General features: G+C 35.3%; 2 protein-coding genes and 1 long non-coding RNA gene across 5 annotated transcripts in view; all 3 read right to left on the bottom strand.

Annotated features, from left to right (window-relative positions):
* LOC107601840 (DNA primase large subunit-like) overlaps nt 1-19,408 on the bottom strand; it is a 39,354-nt gene extending 19,946 nt beyond the window's left edge. The window contains exons 1-3 of one of the 2 annotated variants that reach the window (XR_001610977.1): nt 19,286-19,408; nt 17,340-17,342; nt 12,863-12,873 (exon numbers count right to left, since the gene is read on the bottom strand). Coding sequence is in view for 1 of the 2 variants with exons in the window: in XM_016294152.1 (XP_016149638.1) it covers nt 19,286-19,362 (77 nt within the window). In the remaining variant the exon portion in view is untranslated. Of the gene's footprint in view, nt 1-12,862; nt 12,874-17,339; nt 17,343-19,285 lie in introns of those variants that run through there. The other variant, XM_016294152.1, reaches the window with a different exon arrangement.
* An 83-nt stretch (nt 19,409-19,491) lies between these two features.
* On the bottom strand, nt 19,492-21,556 carry LOC107601841 (uncharacterized). 2 transcript variants are annotated; one of them, XR_001610979.1, is made up of 4 exons: nt 21,452-21,556; nt 20,074-20,225; nt 19,854-19,966; nt 19,492-19,580 (listed from the first exon to the last, which is right to left on the bottom strand). It is a non-coding gene; the product is annotated as an uncharacterized lncRNA (long non-coding RNA). The 2 variants fall into 2 exon arrangements; XR_001610978.1 differs by lacking the exon at nt 21,452-21,556 and adding an exon at nt 20,586-20,685.
* Nucleotides 21,557-21,832: 276 nt separating this feature from the next.
* On the bottom strand, nt 21,833-24,707 carry LOC107601784 (DNA primase large subunit-like). Its single transcript, XM_016294077.1, has 7 exons — nt 24,608-24,707; nt 24,096-24,247; nt 23,876-23,988; nt 23,508-23,602; nt 23,102-23,222; nt 22,352-22,447; nt 21,833-22,045 (listed from the first exon to the last, which is right to left on the bottom strand). Exons 2-7 carry the CDS (start codon nt 24,238-24,240, stop codon nt 21,833-21,835), a joined length of 783 nt encoding a protein of 260 aa, XP_016149563.1. The 5' UTR covers nt 24,241-24,247; nt 24,608-24,707.

Genomic DNA, 24,707 nt, shown 5'->3' on the forward strand with positions numbered 1-24,707 from the left:
ATTCGATTCACGATTTTGATTTCACGATTCGATTCACAATTTCAAACAACAAAATTAGATTTAAGACAAATTATAAATTAAATCTGTCCTTTTATTATTGCTTGGACAAAATGCTGCACATTTCTTTGTGAAATTGAAATATAACACTATAATAATGTACTAATATAGCACTTGCATATTATTGCTCTTTTGTTGGTTTTGATTGCTTCTATTGTCCTCATTTGTAAGTCGCTTTGGATAAAAGCGTCTGCTAAATAACAACATTTAAATATAATGTAAATGTAAATAACAAAACTAAATTGAAATTTTAAATGTGAAAGTCACAAGTGGGAGTGAGGAACGGTTGTAAAGTTAGTCGAGTCACTGGTATTACTTAAAGACAAAAAAATAATAATAATTCTATATAAAAAATATTTCTACTAACGGTTTGTAAAATTGAATATTTTATAGCTTGGAATAACTAGAAAAATTTAAAATGGATATTTAATATTTGATTAATTTACATGCATTTTTCAGATCCTGAAATCAAATTTTTTAATTTACAGTACGTTACCTCATATCCAGGTTTCCCCTAGCTGTTTTAGTTTATTTTAATGGGGGTTTTATAGAGGGTCTATGAAATGACTAAAAGTAATAGGACAAAACAAGAACAAAACAAAAAGTGTGTAACACCCCACTAAATAATGAAAATGTGGCACACAAAAGTAAAATAAATAAACTCAAATCATCCTGTAGACTTGCTATATGCCCTTTACTGCAAAATACACAGACATCAGCGCACAATTTGATGCTGATGATCACTGAATTAATAACTGACTTTGTATATGTTATTAAGATACAAAATACATTCAAAATAGTTCCATTTTATAATATTTACCACAGTGGTTGCTTTAGAAATTAAAATCAGTCATCTGCAAATTCAGAGTTCGTACAATGGTGCAATATCACACAAGCACCGTTGATTGGACATTTTCTGCTTTGGTAAACAGTCATTTCATCTATAATAATAACTATGACCTATTCTGAAACAGCAGAGAAATAATACAAATAATATACAATTCTTAAAGCTATCTCCAAGGCTGAATCCATCCCTACGAGTGAAAAATAAATAAATAAACTAAATTATATGACTACCCTATCATCCAAAAGTGTTCCACGGAAGTGTGAAGAATGTCAAGCATGTAGATCCAGCATCAAACCAGAAATAAATATGCTAATAAAACAGCTGAAAATACAATTACCCGTCCATACTTGAGCTATAATCTGATGCTGTAACAGACGTCTGAGACTTTGTGCAATAAGATAGTTTGAGAGCCCCACTAAATACTGTCACAGTATACTGAAAGACGAAGCCTTTAATATTTAAACATCAATGCTTCCCCCTCAAATAATTACAACCCTAAAATATTTATATTCAAGTGCCTTTCAGAAGCACTGGCTTTTTGTGAGAGGAAAATTGGAAGATTGAAGCGACAACTGCGTTTCACAAGTGGGCGGTGTTGAGAGGCGCACCGAGTGTGTGAAGCGTTCTTCTTGAAAACATTTCACCTCCACAAAAAAATAAATAAATAAATAAATAAAGACCTAACGCTGTACATTTGCTGCTACTTTCCAATTCTTTAATGATCCATAATGTCACATTAACATCATCTCAAGGCTTGAATGGAGAAATTATCAGTATAAAATGTAGGCAATAAATTTAAATGTTAGTCCAGTCTATAATAAAATGAATAATTCACACAAGATCATTATCATCTAATGAAGAGCTCCTTTCATAATTCAAAACGCATTATACTGGATATTGGCACAAACATAAAATAGGCGAATAATTGTAAAATCTTCCTGAACATTCACCCGTTTGATATTTCCAATGGAACATTATGAGTCTTTAACTTCATTACTAAACTATTTTGCAAATTTCCATGCATCATGCTTTCTCAATTACTCTTTCACAATTAATTCACAGCTACCGTACACTGTAAAAAATTATGCCTGCTCTCAGCAAATATGGCTCATTAAAATAAAACAGATTTGACTTAAAATCAGTTTTGCACATTACTTAATTTAAAGCTATAAATGTTACATAACATACTGAGTTTATGGTTTACTTTAATAAAGAAACACAACAAGTAATTTTGAGAAGTCAACAATAAAACATTTAGTCAAATTAACACAATGTTTTAGGACCCAAGCAGATACCACGTGTTGTTGTGGCCTTTTTAGAAAACCAGATCTCAGAAGAGGACTACTCATCCACGGTGAAAGTAAGTAAATGTTAAGTAGAGCTTTTCTTTATCATATATCCTGAATATACAAGTTACTGATTTTTTTATTACTTTATTAGATATCGAATTAGCACTGTTAAACATGTGCGTGCACTTCGGAGTCTTTTGTGAGACCAAAATACACATTGTACAGTTACTTTTATGAGATGAATGTTAAATAAAGGTGAGTGGCAGATTGTTTGGTCTGTGCAAAAAAAGGATGGTCCACAGTCGTTATATACACACCCCAAACACATGGTGCGATATTAGATTGTGAACAAATAAAATTTCTCCACAGTTTGCCTTTGATCGTAATCGTGCTACAGTGACATTGTACTAGTGGCAGTTCTGGTGCATCCGTTACAACATACTGCATGACACGACATACATACACATCATATGTTAGCATTGCACAGTTCTGGGCGTATATATATTGGTAGACAAGCGTTTTATAGCCATTCCAGTTTTAACCTTCAAATGATTCTACTCGCATGCTGTCCTGACAGTGTTTCTTCGCACGCACACACACACACGCACAGAAAGTCTGTCACACAGCGTGAATGCTGAACTAAGATCTTCGCGGTTAATCGCTCTTACTGTCGAATACACACAAGGACAGGTTTACAAACAGTCGTTTACGTCCTAAGTGAATGTAAACAGAAAACTGAATGTCTGTAAGTATATTAAATCCATGTATTGTCATTAATGTTAATACAAAACAGAAACTTTATGAGATGAATGTTAAATAAAGGTGAGTGGCAGATTGTTTGGTCTGTGCAAAAAAAGGATGGTCCACAGTCGTTATATACACACCCCAAACACATGGTGCGATATTAGATTGTGAACAAATAAAATTTCTCCACAGTTTGCCTTTGATCGTAATCGTGCTACAGTGACATTGTACTAGTGGCAGTTCTGGTGCATCCGTTACAACATACTGCATGACACGACATACATACACATCATATGTTAGCATTGCACAGTTCTGGGCGTATATATATTGGTAGACAAGCGTTTTATAGCCATTCCAGTTTTAACCTTCAAATGATTCTACTCGCATGCTGTCCTGACAGTGTTTCTTCGCACGCACACACACACACAGAAAGTCTGTCACACAGCGTGAATGCTGAACTAAGATCTTCGCGGTTAATCGCTCTTACTGTCGCGAATACACAAGGACAGGTTTACATAAACAGTCGTTTACGTCCTAAGTGAATGTAAACAGAAAACTGAATGTCAGTATATTAAATCCGTGCATTGTCATTAATGTTAATCAACACAAAACAGAAACATATCACTCACTGCTCTTGACTGATTAACTTTATCTTTGATAAGAATTTGTGTATACTGAATTCATACAGTAAAGTCTACTGATGTTTACTGAAAATTCTGCTTACTTATTTTAGCATTTAAATCTTAGATGTTAACTGTCATTACTGTGTCATGCATTTTATTTTATTTTTAATATTAAGATGAATTTCTATTTCTGTTTGTACTCAGGATCACAGCTTGATCGTCTTCCTATCAGAGAACACAGACAATCTGATTGCACATTTCCACATTACCAGGTGAGTGAATATGGTAAATTTTGTGTTGTTCACGTTGAAATTAATTTTATATTAAGTGGGAAGCGCAAATTTGAAAATATAATGACTAATCTTAAATAAAATTTAAAAAAATTTTGTTTGTTTGTTTGGTTGAATGATTTAGATTACTGACTGCTTGGATGTCTCCATTAGTGAGCTTTATATATGTTTTAAAGTTGAGCCTGACCTATTTTGTCGTCTTTTTGCGTTTTTACCCCCTTAATGAACAAACAATCAAAAAAGCACAATATGCATTTGATTGTTTTTATTGGTTTGGGTTATAGGACACTGATCTGGAAATAGCCCAAGAAGACCCTACAAGGGAGCTCTCCAAATGGCAGTTCTTTCTTGAAAGGTGTTGAGGTTCTGTCAGGATTGTCCAGTGTTGCAATGCATGTGTTGTGTTGCCCTTCTTGGCCTGATGTATTCTGTAAAACTGAGTTACTCCAAGCCACTGAGGAATACATTTGATTTTTTTTTCTTCTCAGAAAATCCTGCTTGACTTGAAACACTTCTAACCCCTGATTTACACTGCACATGTCTGCAACGCGGCCACCGGAGCTGATCACGGCCACTCTAGTCAATGCTTGCGTTACACAAGCTGTGCCACGGCACGTTTCAGAAGCGGCTTTCTGCGCCACTTCGCTAAAGATAGGCGCCTAGTCTATTTTTGACAGAATCCGCATCTAAGCCGCACAGAAAATACAAAATAAAAATCACAAAATCCTGTCAATTTCAAAATAAACACCCTGTGCAGACTCCTGATCGTATTTCATATCACTATCCTTGCTAGGAGACCAGAAATGGATGACAAGAGTTTCATCCTCGAAGTTGAAAAAGCACACATTGTTACGGACAGGCAAATCACGTGGTCTCGCGAATCCTGTCGCTTTGCTTCTGAAATGCTCCTGGCATGAGTTGGCACCACGTGGAGGATGGAATAAAACCTTGTCTGAGCCGTAACGCGCCGCAGGCGTGTGCAGTGTAAATAAGGGGTAACTTTGAATAACAAGATGTTGAATTATTTTTTTTTAATACTTAAGTGTCTTGTTGATACTGCAAATGCATTTTAATGCCACAGAACATTGCACAACTCACACATGCAAGTCAACAAGCATACAACACCACACATTACATACTCAGCACTTCACTGCACCCAAACACACAAGCATACAACACCACAAACACTATGTAAACAACATACTCAACCTCTATACCACACCAAAAAACATAAAACACCACAAGTCTAAAAAAAAAAAATGTTGATGCTTACTGTTATTTGTTACAGATTGTTTACTGTTCTTCTGTAATCTGTATTTTTTGTCATTTTCAAATCAAAATCCTGTGCAATGGTAGAACACAGCATGCACCTTAACAACAGACACAAACACACACACATACTAGTTTCCATGTTTTATGGGGACTTCCTATAGGCATAATGGTTTTTATACTGTACAAAACAATTATATTCTGTCCCCTAAATCCACCTGTCACAGAAAACTTTCAGCATTTTTACATATTTAAAAAAAACTTCATTTCAGTATGATTTATAAGCGGTTTCCCTCATGGGGACCAAAAAAAAAAATGGTACTGTCCTTGTTGGGACATTTGGTCCTCATGATGTAGGTAGGGAATACCAGGTACACACACACACACAGTGCACTATTTCAAACATACTAACACGCAACTAAATTTTAGAACAAGTCAGACATAGCAGCTGAAAATGTTTTAAGAGATGTTTAAGTTGCATTTGTAAAAAAAGAAAAGAAAAAAATAAAGAGTTGTCTGTTGTCTTCCACTCATTGTAATGTATAACTAATTTTAAGTAATTGAGCAGTACCTAGGTATTTGTGCACTATTTCAAACATACTAACACTCAACTAAATTTTAGAACAAGTCAGACATAGCAGCTGAAAATGTTTTAAGAGATGTTTAAGTTGCATTTGTAAAAAAAGAAAAGAAAGAAAAAAATAAAGAGTTGTCTGTTGTCTTCCACTCATTGTAATGTATAACTAATTTTAAGTAATTGAGCAGTACCTAGGTATTTTAAAATACAAAAACTTAAAATTATCAATCTAAATGATCTTAACATTTATAATGGGATGAACAAGACTTTTATTGAAGAAATAACTTAAATTTATTAGTATAAACTTCTTAAAATATTGTGTTACACCAGCTAATAAATTTGAGCAAAACTGTTCACTGGGATACTCAAACATTTAAGCATTGCCAACTAAAGATTTTTAGGTAACACTGCTTAAAATTCCATGCGAAATTTACTTAAGAGGGATGCAAAAATTATGTACTATATTTTTAAGTCAATCTAGTATATTCTTTTTTTCAGTGTACAGGCAAAACAATGAGTAAAATAAATCACAAAAATAAAAAAAATCCTGTTAATTGTCAACGTCTGTTCCTCGTAGTATCTCTGGCATGAAACTGACAAACCTGTGTGCAATCCCAGATATATTTTTAAAACGATTATTGCTGTTGTACTGAGGAACTGTTTGTACAAAACATGCCGAAGGCTCCCAGCTTCCCTAAAGACAGGAAACTACTTAAAGTGCTCCCTGTTCTGCATTTAAGCAAGAGGGGAGACACTGAAGACAAGACTACAAGTGGAGCTTTGATAAATGCATGGAGCGCTCACATCATTACATCCCAGGCAAGACTTGCCGACAAGGAAGCCAAATCAATCTTGTTATCTGGATCCCACAAGGAGGTCATCTCTCTCCTCCAGCATTCATCAGGACATTTGGCACAGCACAGAGTGGGAGAGATCTCCAGCCTGGCATTACACATTCATAAATCAACAGCACAAGACCACTGGACTGCAAACTTGTGGGTAGAACGTCTAGAGCGAGACTGAAAGACAATTAAAAATACAGAAGCACATGTGTTTTTAATAACACATTCTCTTCACACTGCCTCAAGACGTTTGGTGGAATAAGCCAGTGCTTAAAAGGCCTCATTGACATAAGTGCTGCCTCTCCAGTTAGATGCCATAATACAATGCAAAACCTTTCTAGTTTCCCCATCAGTGCTGTTATTTGCAAATAAATTTTGTAAGAGGATGCACTGGTTTGACTACCAAGAAAACTACAGCACAAAGACTTTTCAAATGCTAAACAAACTATCAAGAAATGGCACAATCTATTTAAGACATCTTAAAGAGGTCTATTTTAAAATGTAATTTATTCTTTTGATGGCAAAGATGATTTTCCATAGCCTTTACTCCAGTCTTCAGTGTCACATGATCCTTTAAGAAATCAATCTAATATGCTGATTTGGTGCTTAATAAAAATTATTAATGCTGAAAACAGTTGAGCTGTAATATTTGTGTGTCTTTGTAGTTTAGGATACTATTTTTCTATACCATAGTACCAGCTGTTACCATAGTATTCTTACAAAAGCATGATAAATCAATAATTAAGAGCCTGAGGAGAGTCCGCTATTGTATCTGAAGCCCTGACAAAGCTTTGACCACAGAATTTAAAATAACAGGTTGCATTCATTTTACATTTGCACTCTATGTAGTCCAGCAATGTATTTTGTGTATGCATAGTTACATATTTGTGTGCAGTACAATAGACGCTGATTTGCACTGAAGGTTCTATTTAAAATCATTAAAGCACATTTATCCATCCATTAACAATCCTGTTATAATTTACTGCTTAATGCACTAGCAGACAGCATTATCACATGGCTGCATATATAGTTAATTTAAGCTAATTTATATGCCAACTGATTAATTTCCATGAGGGAATTTTATTTAAATACTTGACTTCATTTAGATAGTTAAATATTAGGCTATTCAGAGCGAAACAGATACTCATTACTCACTGATGCGAACCGCTTTCCAAAAAATAAAAAAATTATATATATATATATATATATATCTCTCTATCTATCTATCTATCTATCTATCTCTGAGCCAATCCCTAAGCTTTGTTGACTCAAGTTGTTATCAGAGTCCCTCCGCATTGATCAGATAATGAAGCAAGGAATGCATCAGCCCTTCGTCTGGACACACAACAGCCATGCTTGCTCATTAATCACCCGAGAGGACAAGGGAAAATAAACCTTCAACTGTTCGAGACGGCCTTTCAGTTACGGAAGGACCCAGCATGATTGAGAGTTTGCCATTGCCATGTTCTTCAGCATGTGTCCATCCATCCATCGGCACCTCCACAGCCCTAGCCAGACATGCCAGCTACAGCCAAATGGATAAAATTGGGCTCTGGATTGACAGCTTCAATTGAATTGTTGGCAGGCAGAGTGGAAGTGCTTGTGTTTTTCTACTCTACCTAGGTGACACTCAATTAGGTTAAGCTTTACTTTGGAAAAGTGTGTGATGCCTAGCGACAAGGTAATATTTCACAACCTGGTGAAAAAAGAAAAACTTCACAAAATTAAACAGAAGAACCTGGAATCAGTCAGTGTGGAAAAACTGATTAAAAGGGAGTATCTTTGGAGGCCAGTTACAATCTTGTCACATGAATACAGCAAAGGTATTGGAGGCATAACATTACTATGTTACAGTAAATACAGTTATTAGAGATGCATGATTTCAGCCAAAAGAAATTGATAATGTCAATTCTGGTTGACAGTCAAAAGAGAAAAACACGGCTGAAAAGCTGTATGTGAAATGATCCGGTTTAATTGGATCTAATGTAAACACAAATGATGATGGATGATATATTAGCATAAAAAGAGGTCACATTTATGGCTGATATGACAAACACACCTCTGTATGTGTGTTGATGCTCAAAAACACAAAACAGGATAACAAACTTGCTGAAGCCTGTTGCAGTCAAAATTCAATCTAGGGGTGTACCATATGATATTAGATCATGAAGTAAATCAAATAAAATGTCTTATTTCACTACCATTCAAACATTTGAGGTTGGTAAGATTTAGATTTATATGTAATAGCATTTATTTGAAATGCTATTACAATGCTTATTATAAAAATGCTAAACTTTTTTTTTGTAATGATGCAGAAGTTTTTAGTTTTAGAAGTGTCTTTTGAACATTTTAATGCATCCTTGCTAAACAAAGGTATCATTTTCTTTTTCTTTTTTTAAATCTTACTGACCCCAAACTTTTGAATGGTAGTGTATATGAAGCAGACAAAGCAACGTACATAAGAGTCTAAGGCCCCATCCACACGGAGACGCGTTTAGCTGTGTACGCTTTTTTTTTTTGAGCGTGAAACCGATATTTTTTTTAAACTGGGTCCCAGAGTGGATAAATCTGAAAACGCCACCCTTGTGTTTTCGTGTGGACAGCGAATCCGTATATTTTCTAAAACGATGACGTCATCAGCCCACATCTCGTCCCTAGTGAGACACCGCTACGTCACGTAACAGCAACAAAAACATGAACGGTTGTCTTTTTATTAACTAACATTAACACAGATTAATAAATGTATTGTTCCATGTTCGTTTGTATAACGCGCGCAAGGTTTATGCGCAAGAAAGTCTTCTCCGTTTTTAGTGTATCTCTGTGGCAGAATTACAGCGCCACATGCTGGTATGGCATGTATACTACCTCGTTTTGTGTCGTTTCGTGGTTTCGTGTGTACGCAGATATTTCTTGAGACGAGGGGGGGGAAAAAAGATTGGATAGGGAAAGCTCTGGCTTCGTGTGGACGTAGCCTTAGAGACTGAATGAATTTTTTTAAATTTTGAATTCTATTCTGTCATCCGTAGATGGCAGAACTGAATTCATCCAGCAGTCTGCAGTATGTGTGTATAGCTTCTCTTTGTTTCACAAAGACTAAAAAAGGAAAATCTTAAGGGAAAAATATGTTTTAGAACTTATTTGATTCCTTTCCAAAATATTTAAACCGAGTTAATTAAACTTGTATTATTTTGCTCCAAATTAATTAAAGTAATAACTCTCCACTGAACACAAAATCTAACTTTCAAATCTTAAACTCGTCAAAGTTTCCCCTCTCACAAACACTTCTAACAATGAAAGATTTATACATGCTCCAAATTGCCAGTATTTATTTTAAGATGTGAAACTTTTCAGTGAAAGACAGCCTTTTCTTTCAGTCAAGTTTAGTTTTGGAAGACAAAATCCTGCAAATCAAGGTAAAAACAAAAGATCAGACAGCAGAGAGAGTGCACTTATGATATTTTTAGATTCATAATTAGGACTAGCTCTGGCTAATGAGAAAAAGAACACTGACACGATCAAGTCAGCAAACTTGGCTGGTGATTAAATCTATAAAACATACAGAGAAAACATATAATTAACTAATTAATTCTCTCATTTTCTGGAGTACAAGTGGCAATTTTTAAAGAAGCAAAGCTCAACAATATGGAACTTGTAAGAGAGCTTCAGCATGTTGATGGAACTGCCACTTGCCCGGGCCAGTGCTGAAATGTCACAACATCATACGTTTGTTAGGCATCCTTTTATGTCTTACAAACGTAAAAATTTGGTGTCTCGTGATAAAGTGAAAGATGATCATTTAAATACTAAGGACTTTCAAAACATTAGAAAATATAAATCTCAATTTGAACACTATGTGTAAGGCCCCGCCCACACAGAGACGTGTTTAGCTGTATACGTAAAAACTTTGTATCGTATTGGCGTTTTAGTCCAGACGGATGCTGCGTTTTGGGAGCGTGAAACCGCTAATTTTTTTTAACTGGGTCCCAGAGTGGATAAATCTGAAAACGACATCCATGTTTGTTTGTATACAGCGCTCAAGGTTTATGCACATAGTCCAAGTTTTCTTCTCCATTTTTAGTGTATCTCTGTGGCAGAATTACAGCGCCACATACTGGTCTGGCATGTATACTACATCGTTTTGAGTCGGTTTTGTGGTTTCATGTGGACGCAGATATTTCTTGAGACGAGGGGGAAAAAGAATGGATAAGGAAAGCTCTGGCTTCATGTGGATGTGGCTTTAATATTATTTTTAAAAATGTGTAAAGAGCTGTTGTAATTATTATTAATCACTATTGTCTTTTTTATTGTATTTTAAAGAACAGTGCTTCTTTTTGTTGACAACAGCAGATTCATAAATGATTCTCAATACGAATTTGCAAAGACGTTTGTCACACGTATGGCTTTGTCACATGCCTTGTAAAAATTCATAAAAATGTTACTGAGCAACTGACGAGTAACATTGTTTCACACTGTAAAAAATGACCGTGAATTTAACGGTAAAAGACTGTAAAAATTCTACAGTAAAAACCTACTGTAATGGTTAACGGTAAATTCCCCTACTATATACGGTGAAAAACTGTATTGGACATTACATGTACTGGACATTAATTTTACGGTAGTATATCGTTTTTGGAATTGAAAAAGACCATATAATTTACAGTGAATAACCATAAATTGACATTCCCAGAATTCCCTGCGTTACATTTCAAATTTGATGTTTTTCGGTTGAAATAACTATGTTTCTTCTTAGTTTTTTCTAATCAGTTTTGTATATTAGGGTTGTGTGTTACACCTAATGTTGTTAAATGTATGTTTATTGCATTATTTCAGTTTCATGTGTGTTACCATGATGGTGTTTAACCTTTGTGTAAATGACACTGTGCACCTTCTATACATGTTATTATTTAAAAGCTGCTTGTGATGGGCTTTGGTTCATCATGTGACTTTCTCATCACCACCTGCATTTGGTGGTTATCAGTGTATTACAAAGGTAAACAACAGATTTCAGTACTTCAATAGGTTGGTATATTAACATTATATCAGTTAATGAAATTACGGTATTTAACTGTAAATTTAAGTTAAAACGTTGCTACCGTATTTTTTACGGTAAAATTCCAGCAACAGGTTTACCGTATAATTTATCGAATTATTTTTACAGTGCAGCGCAGATATTCATTGCGCTTTGGACTATGTACCCTGGTGCCGCAAGCTCGTGCAGCACTGGCAGAATACATGCAATTTGTGCGTCTATTTGAAAACAGTACATAAATAAATAAACTGCAGAACGTTATAATTGTTTTAAGCCATTTTGCTATTTCAATCATCATACAGTAACCAGCAACAACCAGCCCTTTCTCTTCTCATCTGAGACATGTGATGCAGCAATAAGCAGTCTCTCGCTGTCGGTGCTTGTAATGATTTTTGCATCTTTCTCGGACAGTTTTAAATGCTTCCACATTGCCGACATGTCTGCTGCATTAACGCACGCCTATTTGATCGCGTCACATCATTGTTCAGTACAATTTATTAGGTCTTTTTGCTTCTTCGGCCGAACACTGAAAAAGCTTTTTTTGCTATTTTCAGTCGAATAGTTTCAGTTGCCGAACATTCGGTGCATCCCTATTAAATATCACCAAGATTATGTTATAAATGGCTGGCTAAGATATGTGAGGTTATGTTGAAAGAATGAATTTATAATAGTCTTAGAAGTATCTGGATGGGTTTAAAATGACATATCAGTAATGTGACAGTATGTTATTATTTTCCAGAAAGTGTCTTCCATTGTATATTTTTGTAAAAATGACAAGATAAATAATTTGAACTACTTGCCTGACCAGCAAAAAAAAAAAAAAAAAAAAAAAAAATTTTTAGCCCCTGAAAGAACATAAAAAACGAATCATAGGAACAGTGTGAAAGTCAAGAACACTGAAGCTTTCAACCAAACCAAACCAATGACAGAAAAATAATTAGTAAGATGGTGCAGTCTTTAACATGCTTTATAAGGCTCAGGCTAATAATAATTTCCATCAATGGACAGTCTCATTATATTAGAGGTCTTATTTTCAAAAAGTGTTGAATATTTGCAGAGCGAGCCGCTTCATCCATGATGACTTTTGAACAACGAGAGGGAATTACATTGACTTTGATGGAAATAGCGCTTTAAATGTTGGAACATAAGCCGCAGCTCAGCTTTGATTAAAAAAAAAAAAAAGTATTATTGAGCCCTGAAAAGAACATAAAAAACGAATCATAGGAACAGTGTGAAAGTCAAGAACACTGAAGCTTTCAACCAAACCAAACCAATGACAGAAAAATAATTAGTAAGATGGTGCAGTCTTTAACATGCTTTATAAGGCTCAGGCTAATAATAATTTCCGTCAATGGACAGTCTCATTATATTAGAGGTCTTATTTTCAAAAAGTGTTGAATATTTGCAGAGCGAGCCGCTTCATCCATGATGACTTTTGAACAACGAGAGGGAATTACATTGACTTTGATGGAAATAGCGCTTTAAATGTTGGAACATAAGCCGCAGCTCAGCTTTGATTAAGAACGGATCTCCATGTCAGACGTTCTGTTTGTTCGCCATGGACGCAATTAACTCTACATGACTACCTTTGTATTTCACCACGTTCTGCTGGCTGCTGACCGTGCTTTTAAAAACCGAACATGACGCAAGGCCTTTAAATCATAATTGGCCAGTTGCAGCTTGCCTGCCAGGAGAACCTTTGAAACTTTCTAAAGAAACTAAGTTTCAGCGGGTTTTTCAGACAGTCAATGAAACATGAGGAATAAGCAGGAAAATTGCCATGTCCACAATCCAGACACAGATCAGCATCATTTATAGATCTATTTATAGACCTTAATCAGGTTAGACACTAGGGCTGGGTTCAAAATTATCGATATCTCGATATTAATCGATTCTCATTTTTACAGAGCGATATCGATTCTTTAAATCCCAAGTAGTGTTGTCAAAAGACCTGGTACTTCGGTACCGAGTCGGTACTAAAAAAAAATGAAAACGTTACGGTACCAGGTTTTTTTTTTTACCAGGAGTACCCGGTCAACCCGGTTCTTGATGCTTTTTTTTTCTTTTAGCTAACTTAGTTGTTATTCTTGGCTGAATAACTAGGTTTTCAAAAGCCCTTTAAAATTAAATGTACACAGTTTGGATTAAATGAAAGTATAGTCAAATTTTTTAATTAGCATGTTTTTGTGTTTTGCTTTGGTACCGAAATTGGACCCGAGAACCGTGGATTTTCACTGGTATTGGTAACGAATACTGAAATTTTGGTACCGTGACAACACTAACCCCAAGAATCGATTAGTCTAGCCTGTGTTCAGTTAATGGAAGGAACATTGAAGGGCAATTCCCATCCAATAAATTGCAATAAGCATTGTACTTTGGTACTTTTCCATATGAAACAGTCTCCGATTTCAAATGCTGTCCATTGTATTGCACTTTTTAAACAATAAATGCCGTTTAATGTGAAGTGATCAGATCGCTGACGAGGCTCACGTGAACTGATCATCTCCACATTAACACCAGTTTCAGGACAAAATAAACATGACTAAACTCCCGAGGTAAGTTAAAAGAAAGAGTACAACTTTACAATCCGTATCCTGTCGCACGTGACGTTAATCGCTCAATCAGTGTTTCCTCCACGCAAAGACGTCAATATAACAGCTTGTAAACAATATGTCACGTAACGTCACCTCAGAAAAAAACATATTCGGTGACCATAAACTCATTAGTCAGATAGAAAAAGAAACTGTAGAGAGGGGCAATTTGCTAAATATATGCACCATATAACATATTCATTATAATTTTTTACTGTTCTTCAATGTTTAATTTGTTTTAATAAATTCATCAAGTTATGACAGACACCATTTAAATGTTTATATTCCAAAAAGACTAATTGAAGTAGAAATATTATTTTAAAAACTTTTAATTTCAGCAGTTTTATAGCCTACAAATCAGTCAATTTTAACCTTCAACATTATAGTAATGTAGTGTCAACTGACACTCATGTATATTTTACAGCATTACTTGAGAATTTTTTTTCCTTGAGAAAATTTGGGATGTACTGTACCTGATTTATCCAAAATAATCGATACTGAATCGAATCGCAAGTTTGTGAATGAAAATCGAATCGAATCGTGAAATTTGCGTCAAATCTCAGCCCTATTAGACACCATATTGAATTTTACATGGAGGAAAACAAGGCTGTGAAGGATGTAATTTTTGTAACCATGTAATTTTCACAACTCATTCCTGTTTTAAGGAGTTTTGTCTACTGAAAGTTTTTTTGTTTTTTTTTGTTTTTTTTCAGAAAAATGTTTCATCAGGTGAACAATCGATATGTTGTTAAACAACAGTACAATCCATTGAACGCACTGTACTTCTAATCGCTCGCAGTAGGGATTGTAACGGTATGAAAATTTCTTATCACGATTATAGTGACCAAAATTATCACGGTTATCAGTATTATCACAGTATTGTTCACATGTGCTGGAGATGTTCAAAAACTACCGACACAAATCCCTTCAAGTTTTATATTTAAAAATCAACAAACAACTAATAAAATGACTTTTGTTTGCATAATCACTAAAACAATAACATTACCAATGATGTTCGGATTTTAAATGACAACTTGACTGACAACAGTTTAATAGCATGTTGAAATATCTAATGTAACTGTTCAAATAAAGCTTTGAAAAAGTTTAATAAAAAGGTAAACCTCACATTTCAGCCTTTAACTAAAGAAAAGATATGTCAAAATGATAATTGATTAAAAAATGATTACATGTATTTTATCTGCTCCATAAATAATTCTAGATAACTTATCTGAATTGTTTAAATGTGTAGAATCCACATAAGCTTGTTTTTCATCAACCGATCAAAATTTACAGCAGGGCATGCAAATTCGGTCCATTTTTGGCCAGACAGAAACTGCACACAGACTAAATGTAAATATAAGTCTCTGTAAATCTACTCTATGACAGCAGGTGGCGCTGATGGAAAAGCTGAATTAGAGCTGTTTCCCGTAACCTCCGTGGACAAAGCAGTATTGCGATTAAGAACACTTTCTTTAGGTATTACATGGAGCGAAGACGAAAACAAAATGCCATCGAATCGTTTCTGAAGACAGTCAGAACCTTCAGAGGTACATTCATAGAATTAATTAATTCACATTCATTTGTATAATTCCCTTAGCACTCTTTTAAAACCTCCCAGCTTTTCTGCCCTGCTTTCACTCAAAACGAAACCACGCTGCATGCTGTGCGCACGTGACACTGTTACTTAAAACTGTGCTTTATGCTGGACAGTATTTATTTATAAAATAGTTGTTCAAATCTTGGTAATCTAATACGGTTTTAATGATAATTAAAAGATGAAAACTGGAAATTTTATCATGATTTATCGTCAAACTTGTTACATCCCTAGCTCACAGCCTGGTTTTCATTCCTCTCAAGAATTAAATATGATACTACCTTGACATAGGTCCTTTCAGATTGATTAGATGTAATGTCAAGGGAAGTAATAATGAATGTGATAAAGTAGTAGTGAAGGGCTCGAAAACTGTTTTTTTTTTTTCATTTAACATTTTCTAAATTTGCACTGGCCCCAGCACCAAACAAAAGAAAAGAAAAACAAGCTGGAAATTTAAGCTATGTTACGCCATAAATCCATAAACTGATGACATACGATTCAAAAACTTACTGACAAGTTTGTAGTTTTTAACAATCTTACTGATGCTTTCAAGAGCATAATGAGTCATGAATATCATTTTTAAAAAATAATAATAAAATGCTTTTTTTTGTGCTGTATTTTATGTTTAAAGGGCATAAAAATTAATGTAGAGGATAAAATGGCAATGCAGCACTAGCCTGGAAGAGGACAAAAGGCCACCCTTATAAAACCTCAAAAAGCTTTACAATGGCCAGGAAACTGGTTTAATGGTTAAATTAGTCCATGTAACAATTAAAAATGTTGGTTAAGAGCCAAATTTAGAACAAACTTCTAACGTCTAGAATCTAGACTTCTAACGTCAGATCTCTCATTCTTTACCTTAAATAAAAACATTGTTACCAAAAAAAACACATAGAAAATGAATGCATTCTCTCACTTTTGGAAATATTCACCTGCAACAATTACTGGTCAATGGCAGCTCTACTAAAATGGACATTCAGAGTTAAACTAGGTGGATGCATGGTAAAGGATTTTGAACCAGGCAATTGATTTCAGACAATCTCACTGGAAATGATTCTGAGTATCATAAAAGACCCGTTCCAGGCCTGATTTATGGAGTCGACGAGAATATGAAGATTGACACATTTCATTTTCTTCCACCGTGGCCATCCTGAACGCCACCAAAAAGAAAATATGCAGGCTGCATATGTTTTCATTAGCCAGGATGGATTAATGCACGGGCTTATACAGCTTCAATATACTGGCAGGAGGGAGATTGTTGACTAGCAGTGTCTATTCCCCGCTTCGGTCGGACAAGAGCTTACCGAATAATAATTCAAATGACTTTTCTGAGAACATTCCGCCGAAATAAAACCCATCCCACCAGCTGTCCAACTGCCTGGCAGACTCACTATGATGGCCAGCCTTGACGAGATGGCATGTAGATGACGGGGGGAAAAAATCTGCCAAACTGAACAATAATTTGACATGCTGAGATGAGCCTTTCTTAATTTTACATCATCCATCTATGACATATCATAATGCCCAACGTTCAGGTGTGACACAAAACTCAGAAACAGCACGGCACAAAACACATTTCCTACAAACCATCTTCAACTAGCACAAAGAACGTTCATTCCCAGAAGCACAAGGAAATTTATGCAGACTACATGCCAGCACTAAATGCACAAAGCCTGTCTCTTCTCCACTTACCAGTGATCAACCGAACACAACCGCTCCCCAGTTTCAATTAAAATGCCCAATTAAACCCAAGCTGGGCAAACTAATGTTGTTAAGTAATCTGAGTTCACAAAGCTGCCCGATTTATTACTGCTCCCTATATCCTGCGCACATTTTAATTTCTCCAGTTATAGCAGCAATTAAACCCGCTGCTGCATTGTTTACCATCACAGGAACTCTCATTTGAATCTCGGATATTAATGGAGTGAAGATGACAAACAGGCAGCTATTACCTTAACAGCCACCACACCGTTCTGCTGATGAATGAAATATTTATACCACTTCATATCTAGAGTGTTATTTTATACATAACCTCAATGAAATAACCGGTGAACTTATGCTTAACAAAACCTTGATGGAAAAACAGAGCACTGTAGATCTTTTAAACTGCTTTATCTTCACTAAAGTAAACAGAAATAACAGAAATATAAATAAATATTCAGGGTTAGTAAGATGTTTTTAATGTTTTTGAAAGAAGTTTCCTGCATGTGCTCACCAATTGTGAATTTATTTGATATAAAAAAAAAGAAAAAAAAAAAACTGTTTTTCTTTTTTTATGAAATTTATTCCTGTGATGGCAAAGCTGAATTCCCAGCAGTCATCACTCCAGTCTTCAGTGTCACATGATCCTTCAGAAATCATTCTAATATACTGATTTGCTGCTCATGAAGCATTTCTTCTTAAGTGTTATCAATGTTGTGAAAACCACGTTTTTCAGAATTCTTTGGTGAAAATGTAAAGTTTAAGAGTACAGCATTCATTTTTAATCTTTTATAACATTATAAATGGTTTACTGTCACTTTTGAGCAGCTTAATGCATTCTTGCTAAATAAAAGTATTTCTATCAAAAAAAACTTAATAAATGTCCTGACCCCATATCTGTTTGTATATATTGTAACACATATCTTCAATAGCATTTCCAGTACAGTACTTAACTATTTTCAAAAGATTAAAGCCTGTTTGATCCTGTATATATTTTTTTTATATTTGTGCTTGTGCTACTGAACAAAAGACAACAAGGAAGCAGCAAAGCTCATGCTCCACATCAAGCATGAAATGCCATCAGTGTGCTGTCTGCTGGGAATATCCTGACACACATTACATTAACATGCATTATAAATATGATGCAAGGGGAGAAACTCAATGGTAGGAATACAAACACAAGCATCATTTTTCAAAGGATAATAGCCTATCGCAGGGAAGCACATTTTGCTGCCATTTGGCAGAGTTGGGGGGGGGGAAGAAATCAAGACGCCTCCACGGTGGGTTACAGCAATCTTGGCAGAAGCTAACAGAAAAGCTGCTTTTGATTTCCTGACCAACAATCCTCCCTGTGACCTCCTCCATCTCCTAGCCGCCTTTTAATCTCCGTCTGAGGGTGGAAATGACCCATGACTTCTCAGTGTGTGCCATCAAGCACTTTAAGTTAAGCCTCTCCAAACTATCATCTCTTACGCCCACTCTTCACACCTTAAAAAAAGCAATCTCATGACTGCTATAACCTTTCGGTCGCGTTACCTTTCTAGTCATCCAAGACCACCTTAACACAGTTCCCCCATCAACTCTAACTGAGAGCTACAAACTGTGTCTGTAGCTTACAATAACCCCCCTATGAACCCTTCGAAAATAGGAAACCTTTGAGTTTTACTGAAGAAATACATGTTAAGTGTGTGGGGCGTTTTTTTTTTTTTTTTGAACTCTGAAACCATTCCCAATCAAAACCAAAAGCAAAATCCCTCCTAATAATGCCTTCCTTTAAAGTTTACAACATTCATCTCACCATGAAGATGGTGAGCTCCAATTTTGTTACTTACCGCAAGTGCTTTGGACAGTCTTGTTCGGAAGTCATTAAGGACAATCGTGACAATTTCGTGGTGGGGAATGTAAGCATTTCCAGCCAGCAAGTAGACTTTCCTTGTGCGCACTAAATCCAGGGCATCCTGTAACTGGCCAAAACAAAATAATTAATGGATCTGTTTAAGTACAACCTGAATCGCACTTTAAGAATACTTACGTCTGACAATAAGCCAAGCGCAGAATAAAATGGGAGATGTGGTCTTTTCTTCGTTTCTCATATTCAGATATTCCTCCCTGAACCTTTTGGTCACCCTGGGTTATTAGAGCAGATTGGGGGAAAAAAAAGAAATATAAAATAAATGGAGTTTACTCATTTAAAGAGTTCAAAAAGCATAAAGAAAACATAACATTAATAACTTTTTAATGAATTATGAGCAAAATATTGTAAAATGAAAATACCTACCGTCCTCTTCATTACAGACAAATTCTTTTTGAAGATTCTGAAAATGTTTCTTTTAACAAAATGTATGCAATGAATGTGCAACACAACAAATAAGGTGTATATGAAGAATGTGTTGTCCTCACCAGTTCTGCCCTGTGTGGGAAGTTCAGACTTGAAATTTCAGCGTCCAATTTCTTGGTGTATCGTTCTGAATTTTTCACACAGCTCACCCCAACGTTTTCGACAGTCTTGAGTACTTGGAAAAGCAGATAGTAATTATATATACAAATATATTATTTATTAGCATATTAAAATAATCCTCACTTGAAGGCTCTTTACACCTGAACCATGCAGATGACTCACATTTCAATCTCTCCACTGCGAAGCTTTCAAACTCAGAGAGAGAGATGTTCTCCAGAGGAGGCTGTCCATAAAACTGAAGACATTGATCATACAGATCATTCTGAAAGTTGCCGATCAGCTTCTTTCTTCTGCCTAAAAACTGCATTGCAAATCTAGACACCGAGTTTGAACAACGAGTTTACTAAAACTGGATAATGTGATGTCTTTTGATCCATATAAAACCATCGACAAACCAGCAGCGATTATAATGAGTCTAAATAGCTGACGATCAATAAATACACACAGACAACACAGTACAGCTCTCATGAGCGCTGATAAACAGTAACTATAATTAGTCAACTTGAATGATGCTAGGTTAAATAGCTAACATAGTTCATAGTTTAAGTAGAATCATTTGATTTCTGACACCAATCCTCGAACGCATTTATCATTAAATACATATATTACAATAATATTAGGTGTATTAACTATATATTTATTACGTGTTACTGTCATCTAATAGTAAAACTCACATCTCACAACAATCGTTGCCTGTCTTTTCCCGGAGCCTAAATCCCGCCAACGAGCTGACGTTCCAAACAAAGCGCGGGTTTATGACGCCACTCTGAAATTCACCAATCGTGTTGCACGAAGGCTGTTTCCGGGGGCTTGTTCTGTGCTCTGCTCTCTGTTGGTGAATAAAAGTCTGAACACTTCATTTCAAAGAACCGGTTCAAACAACCAGTTCAACTGTTCTTGTAGGCTACATCGAGAAGTATTACTTTTTCATGTGGTTCCTGACGGTCCAAAAAGCTCTATTTAAGCACATATTGTTGCGTTGTATGTTTTTTAAAACTTAGGCTGAAAAATGTGTGTGTGTGTGTGTGTGTGTGTGTGTGTGTGTGTGTGTGTGTGTATGTGTATGTGTATGTGTATGTGTATGTGTGTACTGGTTTATATATCCTTGTGGGGACTTAAACCTGACTACACACAGACTCGTGGTCTAAATTGTGGTCCCCACGGGTACAAAAGCTTGTAAATCATACAGAATTAAGTTTTTTGAAAATCTAAAAATGCAGAAGGTTTCCTGTGAGGGGTAGGTTTAGGTGTAGGGTTGGTGTAGGGCAATAGAATATACGGTCTGTACAGTAGAAATCAATAAATACACACAGACAACACAGTACCGCTCTCATGAGCGCTGATAAACAGTAACTATAATTAGTCAACTTGAATGATGCTAGGTTAACTAGCTAACATAGTTCATAGTTTAAGTAGAATCATTTGATTTCTGACACCAATCCTCGAACGCATTTATCATTAAATAAATATATTACAATAATATTAGGTGTATTAACTATATATTTATTACGTGTTACTGTCATCTAATAGTAAAACTCACATCTCACAACAATCGTTGCCTGTCTTTTCCCGGAGCCTAAATCCCGCCAACGAGCTGACGTTCCAAACAAAGCGCGGGTTTATGACGCCACTCTGAAATTCACCAATCGTGTTGCACGAAGGCTGTTTCCGGGGGCTTGTTCTGTGCGCTTCTTCTTCTTCTTCTGATGTTTATTGGCGGTTTTGGCAAACCAACTTAAAGGTGCATTACCGCCACCTACTGATCTGGAGTGTGGAGTGAACAGATTTGGTAGAGAGAAGGATATTATAAAAAAAAAATAAAAATAAAAAATTATGATTTATATATATATATATATATATATATAAACCTACACTATTACAATTAAACCATTCCCAATCAAAACCAAAAGCAAAATCCCTCCTAATAATGCCTTCCTTTAAAGTTTACAACATTCATCTCACCATGAAGATGGTGAGCTCCAATTTTGTTACTTACCGCAAGTGCTTTGGACAGTCTTGTTCGGAAGTCATTAAGGACAATCGTGACAATTTCGTGGTGGGGAATGTAAGCATTTCCAGCCAGCAAGTAGACTTTCCTTGTGCGCACTAAATCCAGGGCATCCTGGAATGGCACCTTTGACAAAGAAAAATAAGAAGGTATATACATTAATCCTTTTTAAAACTACTGCACAAGCATAACGTTAAAGTGTTACAGTTTATGCTTATTTTAAAAGATTTAGAGGCAGGTCAATAAATAAAAAATAAAAATCTAATTCTAGTTTAGACAAACACTTACAAGTCACAGATCATGCATTATAAACTTTAACTTGGTTTAAATGAATTTAATGATTTTGAAATGAACCATTCTAGTATGCCATATTCTACAAAGTTACAGATTTTTCAGAACTCTATCATTTTTATAATGTTAGAATGAACTTACTTTGTAGACATCATGTTCTTCCACTTTGGTTCCACTTAATCCATAACTGGAGGCAATGAGCTTGTCTTTTAGGTTTTTCTTCTCCTCTGCACTTACCTGTAAAATGAAAGGGGAAAATGCACAGTTGACATTTTTGTAGGTCGAACTACAAGAGATAAAACAGGGACAACATTCAGAGAGCAACTTGAAAGAAAAACAGCAGATTAAATTATCATGTGAAAAGGTTATGACAATTACTATTTAGCATTTATTCAGTGGCATAAAGGCATTAGCATTTATTTACAGCTAGAAAACACAAGCATTCAGGCATAGCTCTGAACTCATATTAGGAATGTTAAGAGAGTGGAACTGAAAGACATGAACTAAAAGATGAACCATGTTTGAAGTGATGAACAGCTGCCCCCTACAGGACTGTACATGAAAACACACTGCATCACAGAGCTAAAACATCAATGATCATGATGGGATCTTTCGAATAAGACATAAAAAGTACAATGAAGGTTTTAGCAGGGGCATGCAATGAGCAATTTCCATGTTTCAGTTAGAAAGCATTAGACAAAGTGATTAGTCAGCAATATATTGGGAAGCTGGATGAGATATTTGAATCTAATTAGGACAGAAAACCACCTGAAAAAGTTAGTTATTAGTTATTTTTAAAATAATTAAATACAGAGATTTTTCTGATATCATCAAAAGAAAGGGAATTGGGGGATGTTGCAACAATTCAATTCATATTTAAAACAGTCTCACCGTCTCATACTTCAAATTATTTTTATGCAAAAAGTCAGTCTTGTGCTTTGAATGAAGGCAGTTAAACCGGTAGCGGAAAAGATCCATTTCCTGTTGGATAAACCATCGCCTAAGGTCCTCTCTAAAATGAAATAAAAGCATATGGTTTCATTTATACCTTACATTTCAAAAATTTGCCAATAAATGAGAGATTATGACTTTGGAGCAAAACCCTGCATGTAGGTCTGTAAACTGTTCAGCTTCAATTTAGATTATAAATGTTACATAAATGCACATTCATAGCTTAAGTTTCAGTACGCTTATAAAACAGATTAGTATCATTCACTAAAAAAAGATAACTGGCCAAAACAAAATAATTAATGGATCTGTTTAAGTACAACCTGAATCGCACTTTAAGAATACTTACGTCTGACAATAAGCCAAGCGCAGAATAAAATGGGAGATGTGGTCTTTTCTTCGTTTCTCATATTCAGATATTCCTCCCTGAACCTTTTGGTCACCCTGGGTTATTAGAGCAGATTGGGGGAAAAAAAAGAAATATAAAATAAATGGAGTTTACTCATTTAAAGAGTTCAAAAAGCATAAAGAAAACATAACATTAATAACTTTTTAATGAATTATGAGCAAAATATTGTAAAATGAAAATACCTACCGTCCTCTTCATTACAGACAAATTCTTTTTGAAGATTCTGAAAATGTTTCTTTTAACAAAATGTATGCAATGAATGTGCAACACAACAAATAAGGTGTATATGAAGAATGTGTTGTCCTCACCAGTTCTGCCCTGTGTGGGAAGTTCAGACTTGAAATTTCAGCGTCCAATTTCTTGGTGTATCGTTCTGAATTTTTCACACAGCTCACCCCAACGTTTTCGACAGTCTTGAGTACTTGGAAAAGCAGATAGTAATTATATATACAAATATATTATTTATTAGCATATTAAAATAATCCTCACTTGAAGGCTCTTTACACCTGAACCATGCAGATGACTCACATTTCAATCTCTCCACTGCGAAGCTTTCAAACTCAGAGAGAGAGATGTTCTCCAGAGGAGGCTGTCCATAAAACTGAAGACATTGATCATACAGATCATTCTGAAAGTTGCCGATCAGCTTCTTTCTTCTGCCTAAAAACTGCATTGCAAATCTAGACACCGAGTTTGAACAACGAGTTTACTAAAACTGGATAATGTGATGTCTTTTGATCCATATAAAACCATCGACAAACCAGCAGCGATTATAATGAGTCTAAATAGCTGACGATCAATAAATACACACAGACAACACAGTACCGCTCTCATGAGCGCTGATAAACAGTAACTATAATTAGTCAACTTGAATGATGCTAGGTTAACTAGCTAACATAGTTCATAGTTTAAGTAGAATCATTTGATTTCTGACACCAATCCTCGAACGCATTTATCATTAAATAAATATATTACAATAATATTAGGTGTATTAACTATATATTTATTACGTGTTACTGTCATCTAATAGTAAAACTCACATCTCACAACAATCGTTGCCTGTCTTTTCCCGGAGCCTAAATCCCGCCAACGAGCTGACGTTCCAAACAAAGCGCGGGTTTATGACGCCACTCTGAAATT

The sequence above is a fragment of the Sinocyclocheilus grahami genome, unplaced genomic scaffold, assembly GCF_001515645.1.
Source record: "Sinocyclocheilus grahami isolate Dianchi unplaced genomic scaffold, SAMN03320097.WGS_v1.1 scaffold313.1, whole genome shotgun sequence".
Classification (NCBI taxonomy): domain Eukaryota; kingdom Metazoa; phylum Chordata; class Actinopteri; order Cypriniformes; family Cyprinidae; genus Sinocyclocheilus; species Sinocyclocheilus grahami.